Consider the following 19,219-nt stretch of genomic DNA (forward strand, 5'->3'; position numbering starts at 1 on the left):
TCAACTAGATCCTACAAGGCCTTCCAACCTCTGCTTCAAATAACCTGCTTTGAATTTCTGCTTTGGATCTTGTGGCGCCTCTTTTTCGGCCTCCTACTCAAGCTGACGTTTCTCCTTTTTCTAGCTTGTCCCGTCTCAAAGTTTGATAGTATTTCTAGCTCCTTTGCAATTTCAGGGGCATCTATCAAAACCCCACAAGGCTTCTTGGACGCTTGGGATTGGCTTGCAGCTGAATTTAAACAGCTTCCTTATTTTTTAGTAGTTTGCAAGATGGACTTTGAAAAGGATGTTGTATCATGTTGACACGAAATACCATAAACTTGCACCAGCAGTTTAAAAGCAAGTGTGTTTTAACTGTGTGTGTGTGTAATACAGAACCTCCTGCATTGCAGGGCACTAGACTAGATTGCCCTTAGGGTTCCCTTCCAACTCACAGCAGGTATAGGGAACCTTTGTGTTAAGTTGTGGTTGAACATACCAGACGACACAGCGATTCTTCAAACAGCTCTTGCTTATTCACAGGCCGGAACAGAACTGAACTGAAGGGTTCAGTCAGCCTGCTTATATAGAGCTCCATTACAACGTAACTGTAACAATTTTCTAAAACTATCCAGTCATTGAACGTCACTTTCGATCCCTTATTTGCATAACTATCTACAGTATCCCCCTGCTGGCCCAGGGTGAGAACTTCAGTACATAACACTTTGGCTCTCCAGCTATTGCTGAACTACAATTCCCATACTGATATTCTATGAAGAGCTCAGAGTTCATTGGATTGTTAGGCTTACAACCCAGTTTGGGGATCAAACTGGATAGCAAACTTCAAATAACAACCTTGCTGTATGCGTCTATGCCATGGGTAGGCAAACTAAGGCCCGGGAGCCGAATCCGGCCCAATCGCCTTCTAAATCTGGCCCGTGGATGGTCCAGGAATCAGCGTGTTTTTACATGATTAGAATGTGTGCTTTTATTTAAAATGCATCTCTGGGTTATTTGTGGGGCATAGGAATTCATTTCTCCCCCCCCCCGAATATAGTCCAGCCCCGACAAGGTCTGAGGGACAGTGGACTGGCCCCCTGCTGAAAAAGTTTGCTGACCCCTGGTCTGTGCTGAGACACGCAGTGTAAGGTGTTTTCTTTGCAAAAGGGAATGCAAAAGGTATCAGGATAAACAACAAGACCACAATCTGGGGTTTTCCTTTGCAAAGGAATATACAGACAAATAACCAGACCCAAAACAAAAGCTCACAGCTTTATTACCTGACGAAATACAACAAAGTGTTTTCGCCCTTGTGAGGATTGACCCTGCGAAGATATTCCCCTATTCATATACGCATCTACCAAAGACCTCAGCCAGAGATCCTGTACAAGTGCAAAAAGGGGAGATATGCAGACGGGTGCAGTTCTTTGAATTCTGCTCTTTAAGTCTTCTCTGAATCGTCATCCTTTCTTCAAACTGTGATCCTTTTCTTAATTGGCTTCTTCCAATTGTCCTTCTCCGAACTGATAGTCTCATTCCATGTGGTCTTCTCTACAGTTGCATTCCCTGCCTTCTCTGAGCTGGTATTGAGAAGAAAACCGTTTTTATAGTGACATGTCCTGGCAAACAGAAGTCTGCCCCCTCCATTGAATCCAGAAAGCCAATTGGCTTATGAAAATAGCATTCTTCTCTGCCAGGATCCAGGTTTGAACTGTCTCAATTTTGTTCTCTCAATACTCATGGGAACTTTTTCTCAAAGTTTTATGGAGTCCAGACTGCTGATATTGCTCATCTGCTAGGCCAAACCTGCTTTGCAGTTCTCTGGTAAGCAAAATCTTTAAACCATGCTTACAAATACAAGATGTATACAAGATGCTAGATTAGCAGAAAGTAGGATGTTGCCCTGCTCCAGTGACTCACATGCTCCCAAGTTACTCGAAGCACCTATGGCGGACCTACACTCGAAGTTTATAACGTTAAAAATGCGTCATCAAAATGTGACACCAGAGGGCGCTGCAGAACAGCAAGCCACTGGCAATGGAAAACTGCATTGAACATCACAGTCATACCTTGGTTCTCAAACGCCTTGGTACTTGTACGCAGTGCTTTTTTTCCAAAAAAATGTTTGGGGTACTCTCATTTTCCTACTCATATTGAAATACTGCCCCTCAATGAGGGCAAGCTTAGATTCACAAAATGTTTAGGGGTATGCGTACCCCTGAGTACCCCCAGGAAAAAAAGCACTGCTCATATGTTTTGGCTCCCAAACACCAAAAACCCAGAAGTGTTCTGGTTTTCAAACATTCTTTGGAAACAGAGCTTCTGATTGAGTGCAGGAAGCTCCTGCAGCCAATCGGAAACCACGCCTTGGTTTTCGAATGTTTTCGGACAGTAAATGGACTTCTGGAACAGATTACGTCCAAGAACCAAGGTACGACTGTATATAACATTATATTCAATAACGTTTAACCGATCAGTGTAGATCTGCCCTTACTCACTTCCGTGGTTTCCTTAAAAAGAAAACCAGTTTGCTTGCAATTATAGAGATATAACTATATAGGAATCTCCCCCTCAGTCTAGGCCTCTATAATTTGAGTGGATTATCTTACTTATTGTTCATTACATTTGTAATACAATGGTACCTCGGGTTACAGACACTTCAGGTTACAGACGCTTCAGGTTACAGACTCCACTAATCCAGAAATAGTACCTCAGGTTAAGAACTTTACCTCAGGATGAGAACAGAAATTGTGTGGCGGCGGCGGGAGGCCCCATTAGATAAAGTGGTACCTCAGGTTAAGAACAGTTTCAGGTTAAGAACGAACCTCCAGAACGAATTAAGTTCCTAACCTGAGGTACCACTGTACACCTTTCCTTCCAAAGGACCCCAGGATCGCAAGCATCGAAACGTTAAAACAATGCAACTGAAATCAAACCATTTAAAGACAATTAAAAACTATGTAAAAATATGGGAAGGTGCTATGGAGAGACATCAGTCGGGTTTTCCAGGGTCACAGATCCTAGACTGCTCCAGAGGCGGAGTCCAGTGTCTCAGGGACGCACAATAAGTTCGGTTCCATCCCACACACGGAACCAAGGGAGAACTTTTTCCCTTCCAAAAGCGGCTGAACTGAACGTGTAGATTGTGGTCTGGGTTTCCGGATCGAAGAAATCCACCTGCCCTGCAGTGTAGTCCAAAAACACGCGGATCCACTGTGGCCTCTTGCGAAAGGAGAGCCTTGTGTGGGGAGTGGTGAATGCTATGTAGTTCCCGAGTCCCTCGTATTCTCCTATCCCCCAGATGCCCGCAGCTGGGCTGAAGTCTGTCAGCCCCTCTCTCTTCACAGACTCCTTGGCCACCCCCACTGCCCATTCCCCTTTGCCCTTCACGCCAACCTCCCAGCAGTGTTTGCCTGAAGCGAATCCCTCCCTGCCCAGCACACAAACGTGCTGGGCAAATCTCTTGGTGTTGTTGGGAAGAGTCTGCTCCACCTCTCCCCATCGCACACTTTTCTCATCCTTGGATACCACCAGCCGCCGGTGGGCCGTGTCTGGATCCAGAGTCACACGGGCTGCAAGGAAAGGAAATGAAGGATCAGACCGTATGTTAAGTTGTGGGTGAACATATCAGACGACACAGCGATTCTTCAAACAGCTCTTGCTTATTCACAGGCCGGAACAGAACTGAACTGAAGGGTTCAGTCAGCCTGCTTATATAGAGCTCCAGTACAACGTAACTGTAACAAATTTCTAACTATCCATCACTGAACGTCACTTTTGATCCCCTATTTGCATAACTATCTACAGTATCCCCCTGCTGGCCCAGGGTGAGAACTTCAGTACATAACACCATAGGATGGTAGATTCCTCCCTGGCTGCTATATTCCACCTTCCAAAACTTGGAGAAATACATTTGACTGGCAGGTGCAGAGGCAAAAGCAAGCAGAGCAGCAGATGTGACTGTGTTGTCAGCTTCACACCTGTTTTTGAATCCTCCTGCTGGCTTGGCTGGAGAAAGGAGAGAAGGTTTGTTACCACTCTCCTCTCTCCAGCTAGGCCAGCAGGAGGCCTTATCATAGCTGTCAACATTTCCCCTTTTTAAAGGGAAATTCCGTTATTCCAAATAGGATTCCTCGCAAGAAAAGGGCCTTATCTCAGTTCAAGGACCCATTCCGCAGGTCAAAAAGGAATGCGAGCCAAGCAGGTCGGGTGAGGAGTGTGGCCTGGGGATTAATCCTAAAGGTGAGACACAGAGGTGCAAAGGTCGCAACAGGGCTTGAGGTTCCGCAGCCCTTGCCTACTCTTTCCGTTGACACTTCAATGTGAAAGTGGACCCTTCCATTCCTCCTTGCTCCCTGTTTTCAATTTCCTCCTCCAACACACAGCTGGGCATACTCAGTCCTCCCTGGGCCATTTTGCAGTAGGTTATTTTTTCCTTGTCACTTTGCCCTCGTAGGATTTGTACTCATCCACTGAAAACGTCAGTGGACGCGGGTGGCGCTGTGGGTTAAACCACAGAGCCTAGGACTTGCCGATCAGAAGGTTGGTGGTTCGAATCCCCGCGACGGGGTGAGCTCCCGTTGCTCGGTCCCTGCTCCTGCCAACCTAGCAGTTCGAAAGCACGTCAAAGTGCAAATAGATAAATAGGTACCGCTCCAGCGGGAAGGTAAACGGCGTTTCTGTGCGCTGCTCTGGTTCGCCAGATGCGGCTTAGTCATGCTGGCCACATGACCCGGAAGCTGTACGCCAGCTCCCTCGGCCAATTAAGCGAAATGAGCGCCGCAACCATAGAGTCAGCCACGACTGGACCTGATGGTCAGGGGTCCCTTTAGCTTTACAGTGTGAGTTGCTTCCCGCTTATACAGGGAACTTACAAGCTACATGCTTTGAACACGTGCGGTTCCAACTATGCATAGTTTAAGGCTGACCGGCAGACATCACACAGATTAAATGCACAGTGGCAGATTGGCTTAGAAGCCCTTTGTGCAGGGTATCCCCAGTGTGGAAACAGATTCTAAGCTCTCTGCCCTGTTTACAGGGCCCTGGGAGGATCTCCTTGCTTGAGTGGTAAGACCCATTCTGTGTGCCAGCTCTGGAAGGTAAGATTGCTGGAGTAGGGGCAGTTCCAAGAGGCGTGGTTCGAGTATACATGATTGCCACCCCTAGAACGTAACTTCCACCTAAGCTGAGAGTTACCTGTATTTGTAACTTTGCTATCTGAAGCAGCGTCCATATATTCTTTCACTCGGTAGTAAACCAGTTTTTATTCCTCTTGTATGTGAATGTCTTGTGGGCAAAAGGTGAAGGCTTGTAAACACATATTCACAACGAGCGCACATTATAACTCTCGCAAAAGGTCCCAGACCTCTTGGTAGCGTGTGTAGGGACGAGAGCTGGACACTGGTCTTTAACTGGTGGGTCGAAACTCACCACCAAGTTGCAGTTTGTCTTAAGGCGTCTCACAACAGTAGTAAAAAGGTAAAGGGACCCCTGATCATTAGGTCCAGTCGTGGCCGACTCTTGGGTTGCGGCGCTCATCTCGCTTTCATGTGGCCAGCATGACTAAGCCACTTCTGGTGAACCAGAGCAGTGCATGGAAATGCCATTTACCTTCCCACCGGTGTGGTACCTATTAATCTACTTGCACTTTGACGTGCTTTTGAACTGCTAGGTTGGCAGGAGCAGGGACTGAGCAACGGGAGCTCACCCCGTCGCGGGGATTCGAACCGCCGACCTTCTGATCGACAAGTCCTAGGCTCTGTAGTTTAACCCACAGCGCCACCCGCATCCCTTAACAGTAGTACTACCACCTTACAAATGTATGGTAAAATTATTAAGGAGGGTTATGGTAGGCCTTGCATTCAAAGAGAGACAAAGGTGTTTAAATTACCTGTTGGATTTCCTGGAAGCGCAGTGCATGAATTGGGCGAACTCGGCGAGCAGGAACCACCTTCTGCGTTTCTTACCTGGAAAACTTTCAGAATAGCTCAGGTTAGGGCAGGGATAGAGAACCTGTGTCCTTATGTAACCAGCATTGACCAACAGTAGGCCTCATGCACAGGCCGCCCCCTGACAACAAACAGTATAATAAACTAAACACATGTTTCTTTATTATGTATGTAAATTATGTACCATATTTTTCGCTCTATAAGACGCACCAGACCACAAGACACACCTAGTTTTTGGAGGAGGAAAACAAGAAAAAATATATATATTCTGAATCTCAGAAGCCAGAACAGCAAGAGAGATCGCTGCGCAGTGAAAGCAGCAATCCCTCTTGCTGTTCTGGCTTCTGGGATATCTGCGCAGCCTGCATTCGCTCCATAAGACACACACACATTTTCCCTTGCTTTTTAGGAGGGAAAAAGTGAGTCTTATAGAGCAAAAAATACGGTATATACTGTCGAGCCGTCCAACACCTTTCAGCGCCTGGGGCAAGGTCTGCCACCAACGTCCTCCGTCCAGATGGTCAGGTGGGAAGAGACCAGCAGCAACATGGCTGCTCTGTGGGAGCCTCCCCTTTTCACTGCCAGTCTTGACAGAAAAGGGGCATTCCACAAGGTGTTGTTGCTGGTGTCTCCCCAACTTTGGCTTTCAAATGTGTTTTTGGCTTACTCAGTCTGGTTCGGGATCTCCTGCTCTCTGTGGAACATGCCACTTGAGGCAGATCACCTCACACTGCCTCATTGATGCACCAGTCGTGCTAGGGCAACAAGCTTGTTTCGGCGCTGAAGCCTTTCTCGCCCCTCTCTGCACCTCAGGTTTTGCCACCTCCCTCTGCCACATGGTAGAGCCGGCCCTGATATACTGTATAAATATAAAACTATGATTTACTGGATATACATCGAGCAGGCTTGTAAAAACATCTTCAGAACTCCTGGGGCTGCGCTGGACAAAAAAGAGAGGAGGAGATCTAACATTTCAAGAGATTTCAAACTCCAAGGGCAAGTTCTGCCCGGGATAAAGGTCACACTTTCTTGCAGGCATACTCCACTGCATTCCACAACCATATCTGATGGTAGATAAAGAACCTGGAGGAATATGCAATTACCGCAAACAAGACTTAAAAGAAATATCAAGGCCTCCTCCAAACTCCTGTGGATCAGCCCATCTGCCTGCTTCTGGAACGTTCTTAGAGGACAAGCTACTGAGCATGCTCAGCTACTGTGCAGAGAAGAAGAAGAGGGGTCCATTGATAGGTTTTTGGTTTTGCAAAGTATTGTCCCAATCTTAATAATGAGGACATAGCAACATGCTTTACGCTTAGACTCTCATCACTGCTGATCGTCTTGAGTGTTGTTAGTAGACCCTTATTCCCTGCACAGATACACAATTATGTGAGCGGGTTAACTATCAGTCCCTCTTCCCAGGGAACGGGGATCTCCTAAGAAATCTCACCACCCCTAACTACACCACACCAGTGGTGTAGTGGTTAAGAACAGTGGACTCATAATCTGGGGAACCGTGTTCGCGTCCCCGCTCCTCCACATGCGGCTGCTGGGTGACCTTGGGCTAGTCACACTTCTCTGAAGTCTCTCAGCCCCACTCACCTCACAGAGTGTTTGTTGTGGGGGAGGAAGAGAAAGGAGATTGTGAGCCGCTTTGATACTCCTTAGGGTAGTGATAAAGCGGGATATCAAATCCAAACTCTTCTTTTTCTTCTAACAAACCTTCAGTAGCCTGCTTGATCTCTGCTTCTGCCTCTGTTTCTGGACTGCTCTCTGCCACAGCCTCTTCCTGCTCACTAAACCCTGTTGCCTCTTTCTCCTCCCTACACCCCCTCCTCCAAGTCGGCTCCCTCTTCTCTCTCCAGCCACTCCTCGTTGTCCCACCACCAGTCCCCTGGCTCTGAGTCTTCTTCTCCCACCACTCCTTGGCATCCAGCCAGTCCATGATGACAGCTTGAGGTTCCCCATGTCTCTGACACAGGAGCAGGGCCAGGAAAATATGGGGCAGCCCCACCATGAGTTAGAATAGGTCAGAAGCCTACCTATAAGAACAATGATCAGGGCCACGTTCAGAGCGATGCTGACTGCCAGTAAGACCCTCAGCGTGACTTTGCAGCATTTCGAAGGAGTTTCTGTGGAGTTGATAAAGTTTCATCAGGAAAACGCAACCACAGCCATTTTATGAAAAGCAGAAGCACACGGAGTGCTCGGATTGAGGGTTCCAAATGAACCCATCTGGGAATACTCCATTCCACCACCACCCCTCCAATTGGTCTTCATTCTGTGCCCCTGGAGTGAGCAAGATTATTTTCATTGGTTTGTTTTGGGGTACCCTTCCATCAGGGTCCCACTGCTGCCCACCCCAAACTATTATTGATCAGCGCATGAAGGATATTGAGCAGCAAAATAATCTGGCCTATATTAAGAAATTTAGTGCTTGGTACGCTTATCTGCCTCCCTCCCACTTTGATTTTTGGGCACCTTATTTGTCTACCTTAACCATTCCAAAACTCAGGCGGGCCTTTACACTGGCCAGACTAAATATGTTACCCTCGGCTGTTCTTGAGGGTAGATATCAAGGAATTTCATTTGAGAACCGGCTCTGCCCCTGTGGAGCTGGCTACGTAGAGACTGTGTCACACGTTCTCTTGTCTTGCTCCCTATATAAAGATCTCAGGGACGAGACCATCACGCCGCTCCTATCTGCCATCCCGGGCCACTCTTGTGAAGCCAAACTGTTCTCACTCCTGGCCGACCAGAACGGCTCGACAACAGAGAAGGTTGCCAAATTTGTCGAGAGAGCAATGAGACTGAGAGCTGCTACCTGAGTGACATTAGCGTCGTCGCCCAGATTCCTCTCCTAGGATCTTACTATTATTATCGTTATGTTTTGCTACTATTATTTTGTCGCCCCCTAAAATGTATTTTATATAATTGACTTTTTAGTTTTATTCTTTGTATATCGTATTGTTGTTTTATTGCTATGGCCGATGGCTGACGCAAATAAAGATTCATTCATGCTGCCCACACCCTCCAATGTTTATTGTACTTTGCAAAACCTGGAATCCACACTCTGGCTTGCTGATTCCGTAGATGGTGCTGTTTTTGCTACCTAAGTCTCCCCACTTAGAGAATGAATTCACTATTACTAGATAAGGGGTGGTAGTTAGCTAGATTTTACTCAGAGCAGACCCACAGAAATGAATGAACAGAATTAACATGGGTTCATCGATTTTGCTGTGTCTGCTCTGAGTGAAACATAGCTGAATAGCACCAAAGATTGTTTTGCCCTCCTTGCCACAAATGGCCAATGTTCCGAGGGGACTGAGGCTAGTTTGAAGCCACTGCAGGACTTTGAGCTGAACCAAGAGCGGAACTAACAGCTTCCTGCTCATGTGCCTGATGACTGCTATGGCACAAAGAGCCTGGCCTTGATATTCCAGAAGGGGCAGGTTTGCCATACGTCTAGAATTTCCTGGACATGTCCAGGATTTAACTGGGGGAAATAGCGTCTGGGGTTGGGGGGAGATTTCGTAAAATCGGCACAATAAAATCCAGAATTTTGAGGTCAACAACTTTTGTGTCCTGAATTTCACTTCCAGAAATACGGCAACCCTAAGAAGGGGGCTTTTTAATGGGGTTGCAGAAATCTCAGGCAGCTGTAAAGTTCTACTCTTGGATATACTTAGGAATACAGTTGCTAAAACGACAGCTATGCAAGCATCTGCTTGGCCCCTGAGAGATGTTGGCTCCTTTTCTTTAAGTTCTTATGAGTCACAGTGAAGTGATCAGATCCTGGAAGGAACCTTGCCTAATATTAGGCATGACGTACCGCCCTAAAAGTTTCCATTCTTGCTGAATAGTTCCTCACCACAGAGGCAAAGAAAGAAGCGCAATCCGCCTGAATAGGCTACTTTCCCAAGCACGACTCTTTTACAGCTATATGTGAAGAGCTGATGAGATTAATCATACCGAATGCCTGGTCCTATAGGCGGCATACACACCACACAGTTAAAATACATCCCCCACCACCATAATCCTGGGAACTGTAGTTTGTTAAGGGTGCTGGGGGTGGTTGCTCTGTGAGAAGTAAACTGCAGTTCTTAGGCCTGGGAGGTGTGGGTGCTCTAGGTAAAGCTAAAGGGACCCCTGACCATTAGGTTCAGTCATGACTAACTCTGGGGTTGCGGCGCTCATCTCTCTTTATTGGCCGAGGGAACCAGCGTACAGCTTCTAGGTCATGTGGCCAGCATGACTAAGCCCCTTCTGGCAAACCACAGCAGCGCATGGAAACACCGTTTACCTTCCTGCCGGAGCGGTAACTATTTATCTACTTGCACTTTGACGTGCTTTCGAACTGCTAGGTTGGCAGGAGCAGGGACCGAGCAATGGGAGCTCACCCCGTCGCGGGGATTCGAACCGCCAACCTTGTGATCGGCAAGTCCTAGGCTCTGTGGTTTAACCCACAGCGCCACCCGCGTCCCTGTGGGTGATCTAAATGTGTTTTAATTATACGTAGCCTAGTCTCTTGTTGAAAACAACTGAACCCTTAACATGGTCTCCTTCAATAATAATAATAATAATAATAATAATAATAATAATAATAATAATAATAATTTATTATTTATACCCCGCCCATCTGGCTGGGCTTCCCCAGCCACTCTGGGCAGCTTCCCAAAAAATATTAAAATACTGTAATACATCAAACATTAAAAGCTTCCCTAAACAGGGCTGCTTTCAGATGTCTTCCATCTCCTTGGATTGTACAGGGCCTGTGCTGTTTGGGGTATTTTTTCTATAAGACAATCTTAATTGTTGGAGGAAGAAGAAAGCTCTCTTGAGAAGAGACCTGAGTCAATTTACCGTTCTCCACAAAGAGCTCTGACCTGGGTTGGGTGATTTTTTGCAGTGGAGTTTTCTCCACTCTGGGACTCGAGGTGGCTTACACAAAATTGAAAACAGGCCAAAAATTAAGAATTAGACTGAGAAAGAATAAATGCCCCAAGGTGATCTTTGTGGCTGAGCAGGGAGGATTCGCTCCTGAGGCTCCCAAACCTTATCCCAACACTCTGGCCACTAAACCACACACACACTCCTATTAACAATAACAAGCCAGCAACTTTGGTAAGAAATCAAACACCCTTGACAGGAATATTTGCTTGCCAGCTAGTTAAAGCTTACTGTAACTCAGTTTTGGTCCATACCTTGTGGCTTTGGGGGAACAGGTGGCGCATAGGTGTCTCTGCTTCCTCTGTCTATTGTCATGTATCCTTCTTCATCCTCCATCCTCTGGGCTTTCTCTAGAAACAGCTTCTGCAAGCGAGATGATTCCTGGAAGCTAGCCTTTCTGTCCTTCGAAGGGAGAGTTCTTAACTTTCATAGACGATTCAAGTTGTAAAAAAAACAAAAAACAACAACCACCCATATGTAAAAATTGGCGCAGGAACAACCCTCCTCCTCCGTCTTGTGCAAACGAGACTTCCTCAGTTCCTAGCGATATCATCTGGAGATGAACACACCAAACATGTTTGACAACCTCCCTGAGGTTTGCGACTGACTCGCTTATGCAAGAACGACGTACGGCAGTTGGCATCCCATGAACTGAAGCTGGATCCTGCAATGAAGGGAAATCCTGTGGGTTAGTGGATTTCCAGCTTCAGGAAGTTGGCAGCTTACCTGTTCTTGATGGGGTTGCACATTCCCTGAAGGAACAGGTACGTGGCTTGGATGTGCACACTGTACATTTAAAGTATTCTTATACCACTTATTACTTAATTGGTTTTAATTGGTTACTTTTTTCCCTGTTTCCTGCCTATATTTTTAGCTGTTTCTGTTTTAGTTGTAAGCCACCTAGAGTCCTCATCAGGGAAAAAGACAGGATATAAAAATTGGATGAAGAAGAAGAAGAAGAAGAAGAAGAAGAAGAAGAAGAAGAAGAAGAAGAGGAGGAGGAGGAGGAGGAGGAGGAGGAGGAGGAAGAGGAGGAGGAGGAGGAAGAGGAGGAGGAGGAGGAGGAAGAGGAGGAGGAGGCGCTTTTTCTGGGCGGGACACAGGTGTACACATACCCCTAAACATTTTGTGAATCTAACTTTGGCCTCATTAAAGTGCAAAATTTCAATATGAGTAGGCAAATGAGAGTGTCTTTAAACATATATATTTTTAGAAAAGAGCACTAATAATAATAATAATAATAATAATAATAATAATAATAATAATAATAATAATACTGTCTCCCCCAAAAGAATGTGGGGAAAGGTAGCTTGTGAAAAGTGCCGACCTCTTACAGCTGCTATTCCAGGCACCCTTAACAAACTACAGTTCCCAAGATTCCCTCGGTTGTCTTTTCTCTTGGGTGATATTTATAAGACATTTTTGAAATACAGTGGTACCTCAGGTTAAGTACTTAATTCGTTCCAGAGGTCCATTCATAACCTGAAACTGTTCTTAACCTGAAGCACCACTTTAGCTAATGGGGCCTCCTGCTGCGCCTGCGCCGCCGGAGCACGATTTCTGTTCTCATCCTGAAGCAAAGTACTTAACCCGAGGTAATATTTCTGGGTAAGCGGAGTCTGTAACCTGAAGCGTATGCAACCCGAGGTACCACTGTAGTGATTTGTAAATGGGGAAGCATGAAACTATATATATCATCAAAAAAATTGCCAGGAAGGGAAGTGTCTTTCTTGCGGTGAAAGCATTTGTTTTCATAGAATCACAGAACTATAGAGTTGGGAGGGAACCCCAGGGGTCATCTAGTCCAACCCCCTGCCGTGCAGGAATCTGAGCTGAAACATTCAAGACAGACGGCCCTCCAACCTCTGCTTATAAGCCTCCCAGGAAGGAGAGTCCACCGCCTCCCGAAGGAGACCGTTCCACTGTCCAACAGCTCTTGCTATCAGAAAGATTTAACAAATTTATTGTGCCACTTCATCAAGTCTACTTCGTCAGATGCATGGGGTGAGACCTTAGTTGCTAGGCATGTAGAACGAGAAAATCGTCCGTGTCAGTTCCTGCTGCTGCTGCTGATTGACTTGGACTGGGTGGAATTGGCCTGGCCTGAATCTCTGCTCTCCTATTTCCCATGAGCAGCTGTCCAACAAGAGGTCACCATGGAGTCAAAAGTAACCCAAGGAACACTGTCTGGAAACCAGTGGCGTAGCGTGGGTTGTCAGCACCCGGGGCAAGGCAAGTAATTTGCGCCCCCTAACCCGTGGATTTGCGCCCCCTAACCCTAACCCCCAGATGTTGCGCCCGGTGCGGCCGGCCCCCCCTGCACCCCCCACGCTACGCCACTGCTGGAAACAAAGGGATTGCCGGTCTACCTTATGTACCAACCAAGCACGTACATAGATATGTGGACCACATGTCTGGAGCAGCACAGGAAGACCGCCCTGAAACCATGTTGACTCCCAGACTGACCAAATGTTTTCCCTGCAAGGAGGGAGGGGGTGAGGGAACCTTCCCATTGTCTCAGGAATTGGGTAATCACCATCGCAAAGGACTGGGCAGACTACCAGGAAAGGCAATCAGATAAGGCATTATCAGATAACCTGGCAGACAGGAAAAACAACAACGTTCAAATTTCTGTTGTAGACCTCCTTTTCTGTGATGTAGGTATGATGTTTGTGGGGGGTGGTCTTGGGCTACACCCCTTCTGTGATGTATGTATCATGTATGGAGGGGTGGTCTTGAGCTCCAGGGCAGGGAATTTAAAATGTCTATATAAGGGTAGGCACACCTTTGTTCTGGGTTCCTCCTCCGTCCTCCTGCGTGTGAGGGGAGCACCCTGTTGCAACAGTTCAATAAAGATCAGGCTTACTAGCTGCTTTGCTTCTCAAAATTCTCTGGTTGGCCTCTGTTATTTTCTCCTACTGATGGAGAACCTACAAAGGACTCTATAAAAGGCTCTTGTGTCCCCCCATAAGGGAACAAGGGCAGATTTTGTTTACAACAATTCCTGGATATCAGGCAGATTGATTGGCTGACTTTTAGAAGACACCTGAAGACAGCCCTGTTTAGGGAAGTTTTTAATGTTTGATGCTCTATCATGCTTCTAATATTGTGTTGGGAGCCACCCAGAGTAGCTAGGGCAGGGGTCTGCAACCCGCGGCTCCGGAGCCACATGTGGCTCTTTTACACCTTTGCCGCGGCTCCGGGGCAGATACTAGCAAGGGAAGGAGGCGCATTGTGCGCCCCGACACTCCCCACTGTGGCGGGCACTGTACTGGCTGTGAGGTTGCATGGGGGCGGTGCATGCGTTAGTCACGCACCGTCCCGACGTCACCTTCCCGCCCGCTGTCAGATCGGAGGGCAGCGGCGCGCATGCTTTAAATGTCGCAATGGTTTTGCGGCTCCCAGGTTTTTTTTCTTCGGAAACGGGTCCAAGTGGCTCTTTTTGTCTTAAAGGTTGCAGACCCCTGAGCTAGGGAAACCCAGCCAGATGGGCGGGGTATAAATGATAATTGTTATTACTCAGTGATTGGCTGCTTTGAAGGGATGCGTGAGAATCACTGCATTGCTTCCACACTTTATGGATTGTCCCTGGGGATTGTCTCTTCCCCTGAGGCAGACTGAGGGGGGGGGCGCTTGGGGGTGATGTCATGAAAGGGCACCAAACTGTTCCGCATTTAATCTTATGATGGTAGCGTAATAACGGCAAAGGAGGAAGCAGAGAGAGGAACTTGTGGGCTTTTCTGCCTCAGAATCATAGAATCATAGAGTTGGAAGAGACCACAAGGGCCATCGAGCCCAACCCCCTGCCAAGCAGGAAACACCATCAGAGCACTCCTGACATATGGTTGTCAAGCCTCTGCTTAAAGACCTCCAAAGGAGGAGACTCCACCACACTCCTTGGCAGCAAATTCCACTGTCAAACAGCTCTTACTGTCAGGAAGTTCTTCCTAATGTTTAGGTGGAATCTTCTTTCTTGTAGTTTGGATCCATTGCTCTGTGTCCGCTTCTCTGGAGCAGTAGAAAACAACCTTTCTCCCTCCTCTATGTGACATCCTTTTATATATTTGAACATGGCTATCATATCACCCCTTAACCTCCTCTTCTCCAGGCTAAACATGCCCAGCTCCCTTAGGCAGGGGGGCCGCAATGGAGAGGTGGCCTTAGCTCCTCAGGCGCCAAAAGAGCTTGTGATCCGCCTTGGGTACCAGGCAGCTTGGTTTGGGGTGGAGGGCAGGACTGGATGCTGCTGTTTGGGTACCAGAAAGGGTTGTCCCCGACAGGAGAAGGGGTGGGAGGAAAAAGAAGAGGAAGGGAAGAGCAGGACGAAAAGAGATGTTCTGAGAAGTCTCTTACAATGGGTGAGAAAAGAAATTGTAAGCGACACTGATCAAGTGGGGACAGGATTTCAGATACGCGATTTCATTAGATCATTGGGGAAAACTTTGGAAATCAGATATTAATTTCACCACATGCATTACTATGGAAAAAAAACCCATTATGAAGATGTTTTACAGGTGGTACTTAACCCCTGTAAAACTGGCTAAAATTTACAAACTAACATCGAATCTGTTTTGGAGATGTAAGGTATCAGAGGGATCCTTATATCATGTATGGTGGGGATGTGATAAATATACATGAGGAACTGAAAAAAAATGTTTAAAACAACAATTGGTAAGAAGCCGGAAACATTCTTTTAGGAATTATAACAAATGACATCCCCAAAGACATGAAGAGAATCTTTTTATACGCAACAGCTGCCACAAGGTTACTGATTGCAAAAAATTGGAAATCAGAAGAAGTACCAACATTGAAAGATTGGCAATGTAAATTTTTTGAAATGATAGAATTAGCAAAAATGACGGCAACAATTAGAATGCAATTTAATCAAAATATCAAACAGGAATGGAAATGTGTAGAAGAATATATGTCCAAAAGATGCTCCAACAAGAATTTATTGATATGTATATACTGATTTCACAAAGTTAAGTTAAGACACAGGGCAAGAAATAAAAAATGGATAAATGTTGGTACATAATGAAATGTGGAAATGTGAATTTACGAATATAATGTATATGTATCAATTTGTAAAGATTTCATATATGTATTGCAATATTAATAATAAATAAATAAAGTGCAAAAAAAGAAAGAAAGAAAGAAAGAAAGAAAGAAAGAAAGAAAGAAAGAAAGAAAGAAAGAAAGAAATTGCAAACGACAGTGGGTATTTGTTCAACAGTTTTCTTTCTTTTTTAAAAAATAAAGTTGCCTTTATTCTTTTTTTTTAAAAAAAGTATAGATTATTTTCTAAATATTAATTGGTAACGTAACTCCTCTCTACAAAAAGTGTTTCTGAGGTATTTCCTCAGAGTGGTGTGACATCTTTTTTATGTCTGTGGGACTGAACTGAGATGGAGTCTCTCTGGCCCACAAGCAAGACAGGACACACCAGACACCCCCATTTTGCCCTTACTTTCTTTTGACCCCAATCGCTCCGGAAAATCTGTCAAAATCCTCAGTCATTTGAAAACTAGGAAGTTATTTTTTAAAATTAAAAAACAACAACAGCCAAAACATCAGGGACTACCTTTCATGCAGTTAACGAGAATATTTTGCAAAATTACAAAGAACATGCCTTTTTTCATCTAATTAAAAAAAACAACAACGCCTAAACTAAAACAAGTTTTCTTGGATTTGCCAGAAACCTTTCCAGCACTTCCTTCTCAAATTCTACCAATGCACTTTTTCTGTGCACGCTCAGTAAGCCTCGCCTAGGTAACCTGACTAGGTTGGAGACAGAACACCAACGGTTGCCAGGAAACGACACTATATTTAAATAAAACACTTGTTCACAACAAGCGTTAGCTACGAACTCTGCACCGATCCAAATTGTGAAATTGAATAAACTGAACTAGATCATCGCCTGAGGACTGTGAGGGCTTTCTGCCGTATAAGTAGCCTTTGGCAAACTTCCCGTCGATTCTAGACGGGCCCTGCAGGTGTGCGCTCTCAGGAGAAAATGCTGGAAACTATTAGAAGCTTCCAGAACTGTGACGCGATTCGTCAGTTTGTGGAAGGCACGCCTATTGATCAATTGGGTTACCAGTTGCATTGCTAGAATGCGCCACAACATCTTCCATGTGACCACAGCGAGCATTTCAGTTTCGCACATTCTAATTATTTCTATTTTAAGTTGGGTGTTTTTTATTTACTTGATGGGGGGCAGCTACCCCCTCTCCCCCCCCCGGCTACGCCCATGTTCTGGTGGCAACTGAGGCAGGGGGGCTGCAATGGAGAGGTGGCCAATTCTATCTTCCCACTCTGTAACAGACAAGTCAGAATTTCATGCGCACTGAGCATGCTCAGATCTCTCTGGACTGCTTTAATTTTTTTTAAAGCTTTTCCTTCTGTACATTTCAAGGTTCCCCTGAGCATGTCGATGCCTCCTCCACGTTCATGGATGTTGCCATTTGGGCCACGGTGGTGTAGTGGTTAGAGCAGCCTTTCTCAAGCTTGTGTCCCCAGATGTTGTTGGACTTCAACTCCCATCATTCCTAGCTAACGAGACCAGTGACCTGCGTTAGAGTGTTTCTAGGGCTAAGGACTGGGGCAGGGGTCAGCAAACATTTTCAGCAGGGGGCCGGTCCACTGTCCCTCAGACCTTGTGGGGGGCCAGACCAAATTTTGAAAAAATACAGTGGAGCCTCGCAAGACGAAAAGAATCTGTTCTGTGATTCTCTTCGTCTAGCGGTTTTTTCGTCTTGCGAAGCAAGCCCATTGACGGATTAGCGCTATTAGCGGCTTATCTGCTGATCGGATCAGCTGATAAGCGGCTTAGCGGCTTAGAAAAAGGGGGGGAAGGGGAAAAAACCAGCAGGAACTCGCAAGACATTGTCGTCTTGCGAAGCAAGCCCATAGGAAATTCGTTTTGCGAAGCACCTCCAAAACGGAAAACTCTTTCGTCTAGCGAGTTTTCTGTCTTGCGAGGCATTCGTCTTGCGGGGCACCACTGTATATATGAACGAGTTCCTACGCCCCACAAATAACCCAGAGATGCATTTTAAATAAAAGGACACATTCTACTCATGTAAAAACAAGCTGATTCCTAGACCGTCTGCGGGCCGGATTTAGGCGGCGATTGGGCCGGATCTGGCCTCCGGGCCTTAGTTTGCCTACCCATGGTCTGGAGCGACCAAGGTTCGAATCCAGCCCCCCTATCTCAGCCATGCAATTTCAGTGAGTGAACTTGGCCCAGCCGCACTCTTTAACTGCCTCACCTCGCAGGGTTTTTGTTTTCCCACGGATGGGCGCAGACACACGATATACGCAGCCTCAAGCTCTTTGGAGAAAAGGCCCAGATACAAATATAATAAATAAATGAGGAAAGGAGGGCTTGTTGCCACAAACAAAGTTGCCAACAAACACGATAATAGATGTTGAAACATCTCTTACCAGTAATAACTAAACGGAACTTACATGTATTATTATTGATCATAGTTGGGGGAGTGGTGCAGGAAAAACAACTTACTCCTTAACTTAAAGAAAACAAAAGAGATTATTGCGGACTTTAGGAAATGTAAATTGAATATTCAGCCACTTATTATTGAGGAGAAGTGCATGGAACAGGTCTCGGTGTTTCGATTTCTGAGAATGGAGCTGAGAGATGACCTAACCTGGGGAGAAAACAGCAAAGACCTGATGAAGTGAGCACAGCAGAGGTTATATTTTCTGAGAATCCTCCGGAAAAACCATCTCTCAAAGGACCTGTTGATGGCATTTTACCATTGTACTGTTGAGGGTGTATTAACTTATGGTCTGTGTGTGTGGTTTGGGAGCTGCCCAGTCAGGGGAAAAACAATGCTGTCCAGGGTTGTAAAGACTGCAGAGAGAATAATTGGATGCACTCTTCCCACCTTGGATTGAATCTATGCTTTCAGGTATCATAAGAAAGCTGCAGAGACAGCGCAGGATAGAACGCACCCCGGAAATGATCTCTTTCAGCTTCTGCCTTACAGCATTATAAAGACTAGGACTAGTCTCCTGAGAAACAGTTTCTATCCAAATGCAATTTTGATTTTAAACGCTGTATAAGGAGTCTCTATGGGAGTATGTTGTATTTAAAAATGGGGTATCAGAGTTTTTAGGGGGCTAAACAGGCTGGGATAGCTGGCTTGTTGGTTTTTTAATGTCTTATGTAGAATTTTTTCAATTTTGTTGTTCTGCATGGGACAATGACAATAAAGAGTATTGTATTGTATTGTATTGTATTGTATTGTATTGTATCGTATCATATCATATCATAATATACAGAAGAAGCCGGTGTGTTATAGAGGTTAAGAGCCCTGCAC

General features: G+C 45.8%; 1 protein-coding gene and 1 long non-coding RNA gene across 2 annotated transcripts in view; both read right to left on the reverse strand.

Moving 5' to 3' along the window:
- Window positions 1-1,239: 1,239 nt before the first annotated feature.
- LOC309525180 (E3 ubiquitin-protein ligase TRIM39-like) lies at window positions 1,240-11,625 on the reverse strand. The gene is made up of 4 exons (XM_082210664.1): window positions 11,132-11,625; window positions 7,970-8,059; window positions 5,870-5,953; window positions 1,240-3,551 (listed from the first exon to the last, which is right to left on the reverse strand). The coding sequence occupies exons 1-4, from the start codon at window positions 11,211-11,213 to the stop codon at window positions 3,031-3,033; spliced, it is 777 nt and encodes a 258-aa protein (XP_082066790.1). The 5' UTR covers window positions 11,214-11,625; the 3' UTR covers window positions 1,240-3,030.
- The window catches only part of LOC309525440, a 129,048-nt gene continuing 111,068 nt past the window's right edge, over window positions 1,240-19,219 (reverse strand). Inside the window, exon 2 of the long non-coding RNA XR_014216285.1 lies at window positions 1,240-1,549. This is a non-coding gene — a long non-coding RNA (uncharacterized lncRNA). The remainder of the gene's footprint in view (window positions 1,550-19,219) is intronic.

Source organism: Podarcis vaucheri (genome assembly GCF_965113315.1).
Source record: "Podarcis vaucheri genome assembly, chromosome: 2".
Taxonomy (NCBI): Eukaryota; Metazoa; Chordata; class Lepidosauria; order Squamata; family Lacertidae; genus Podarcis; species Podarcis vaucheri.

Coding starts and splice junctions, on each gene's coding strand:
- LOC309525180 (XM_082210664.1), bottom strand. CDS start 11,213: ATGGAGGATGAAGAAGGATACATGACAATAGACAGAGGAAGCAGAGAC. Junction 8,060..11,131: donor TGTTCCCCCAAAGCCACAAG/GTATGGACCAAA, acceptor TCAACTCCACAG/AAACTCCTTCGAAATGCTGC. Junction 5,954..7,969: donor CCTGATCATTGTTCTTATAG/GTAGGCTTCTGA, acceptor CTATTCTGAAAG/TTTTCCAGGTAAGAAACGCA.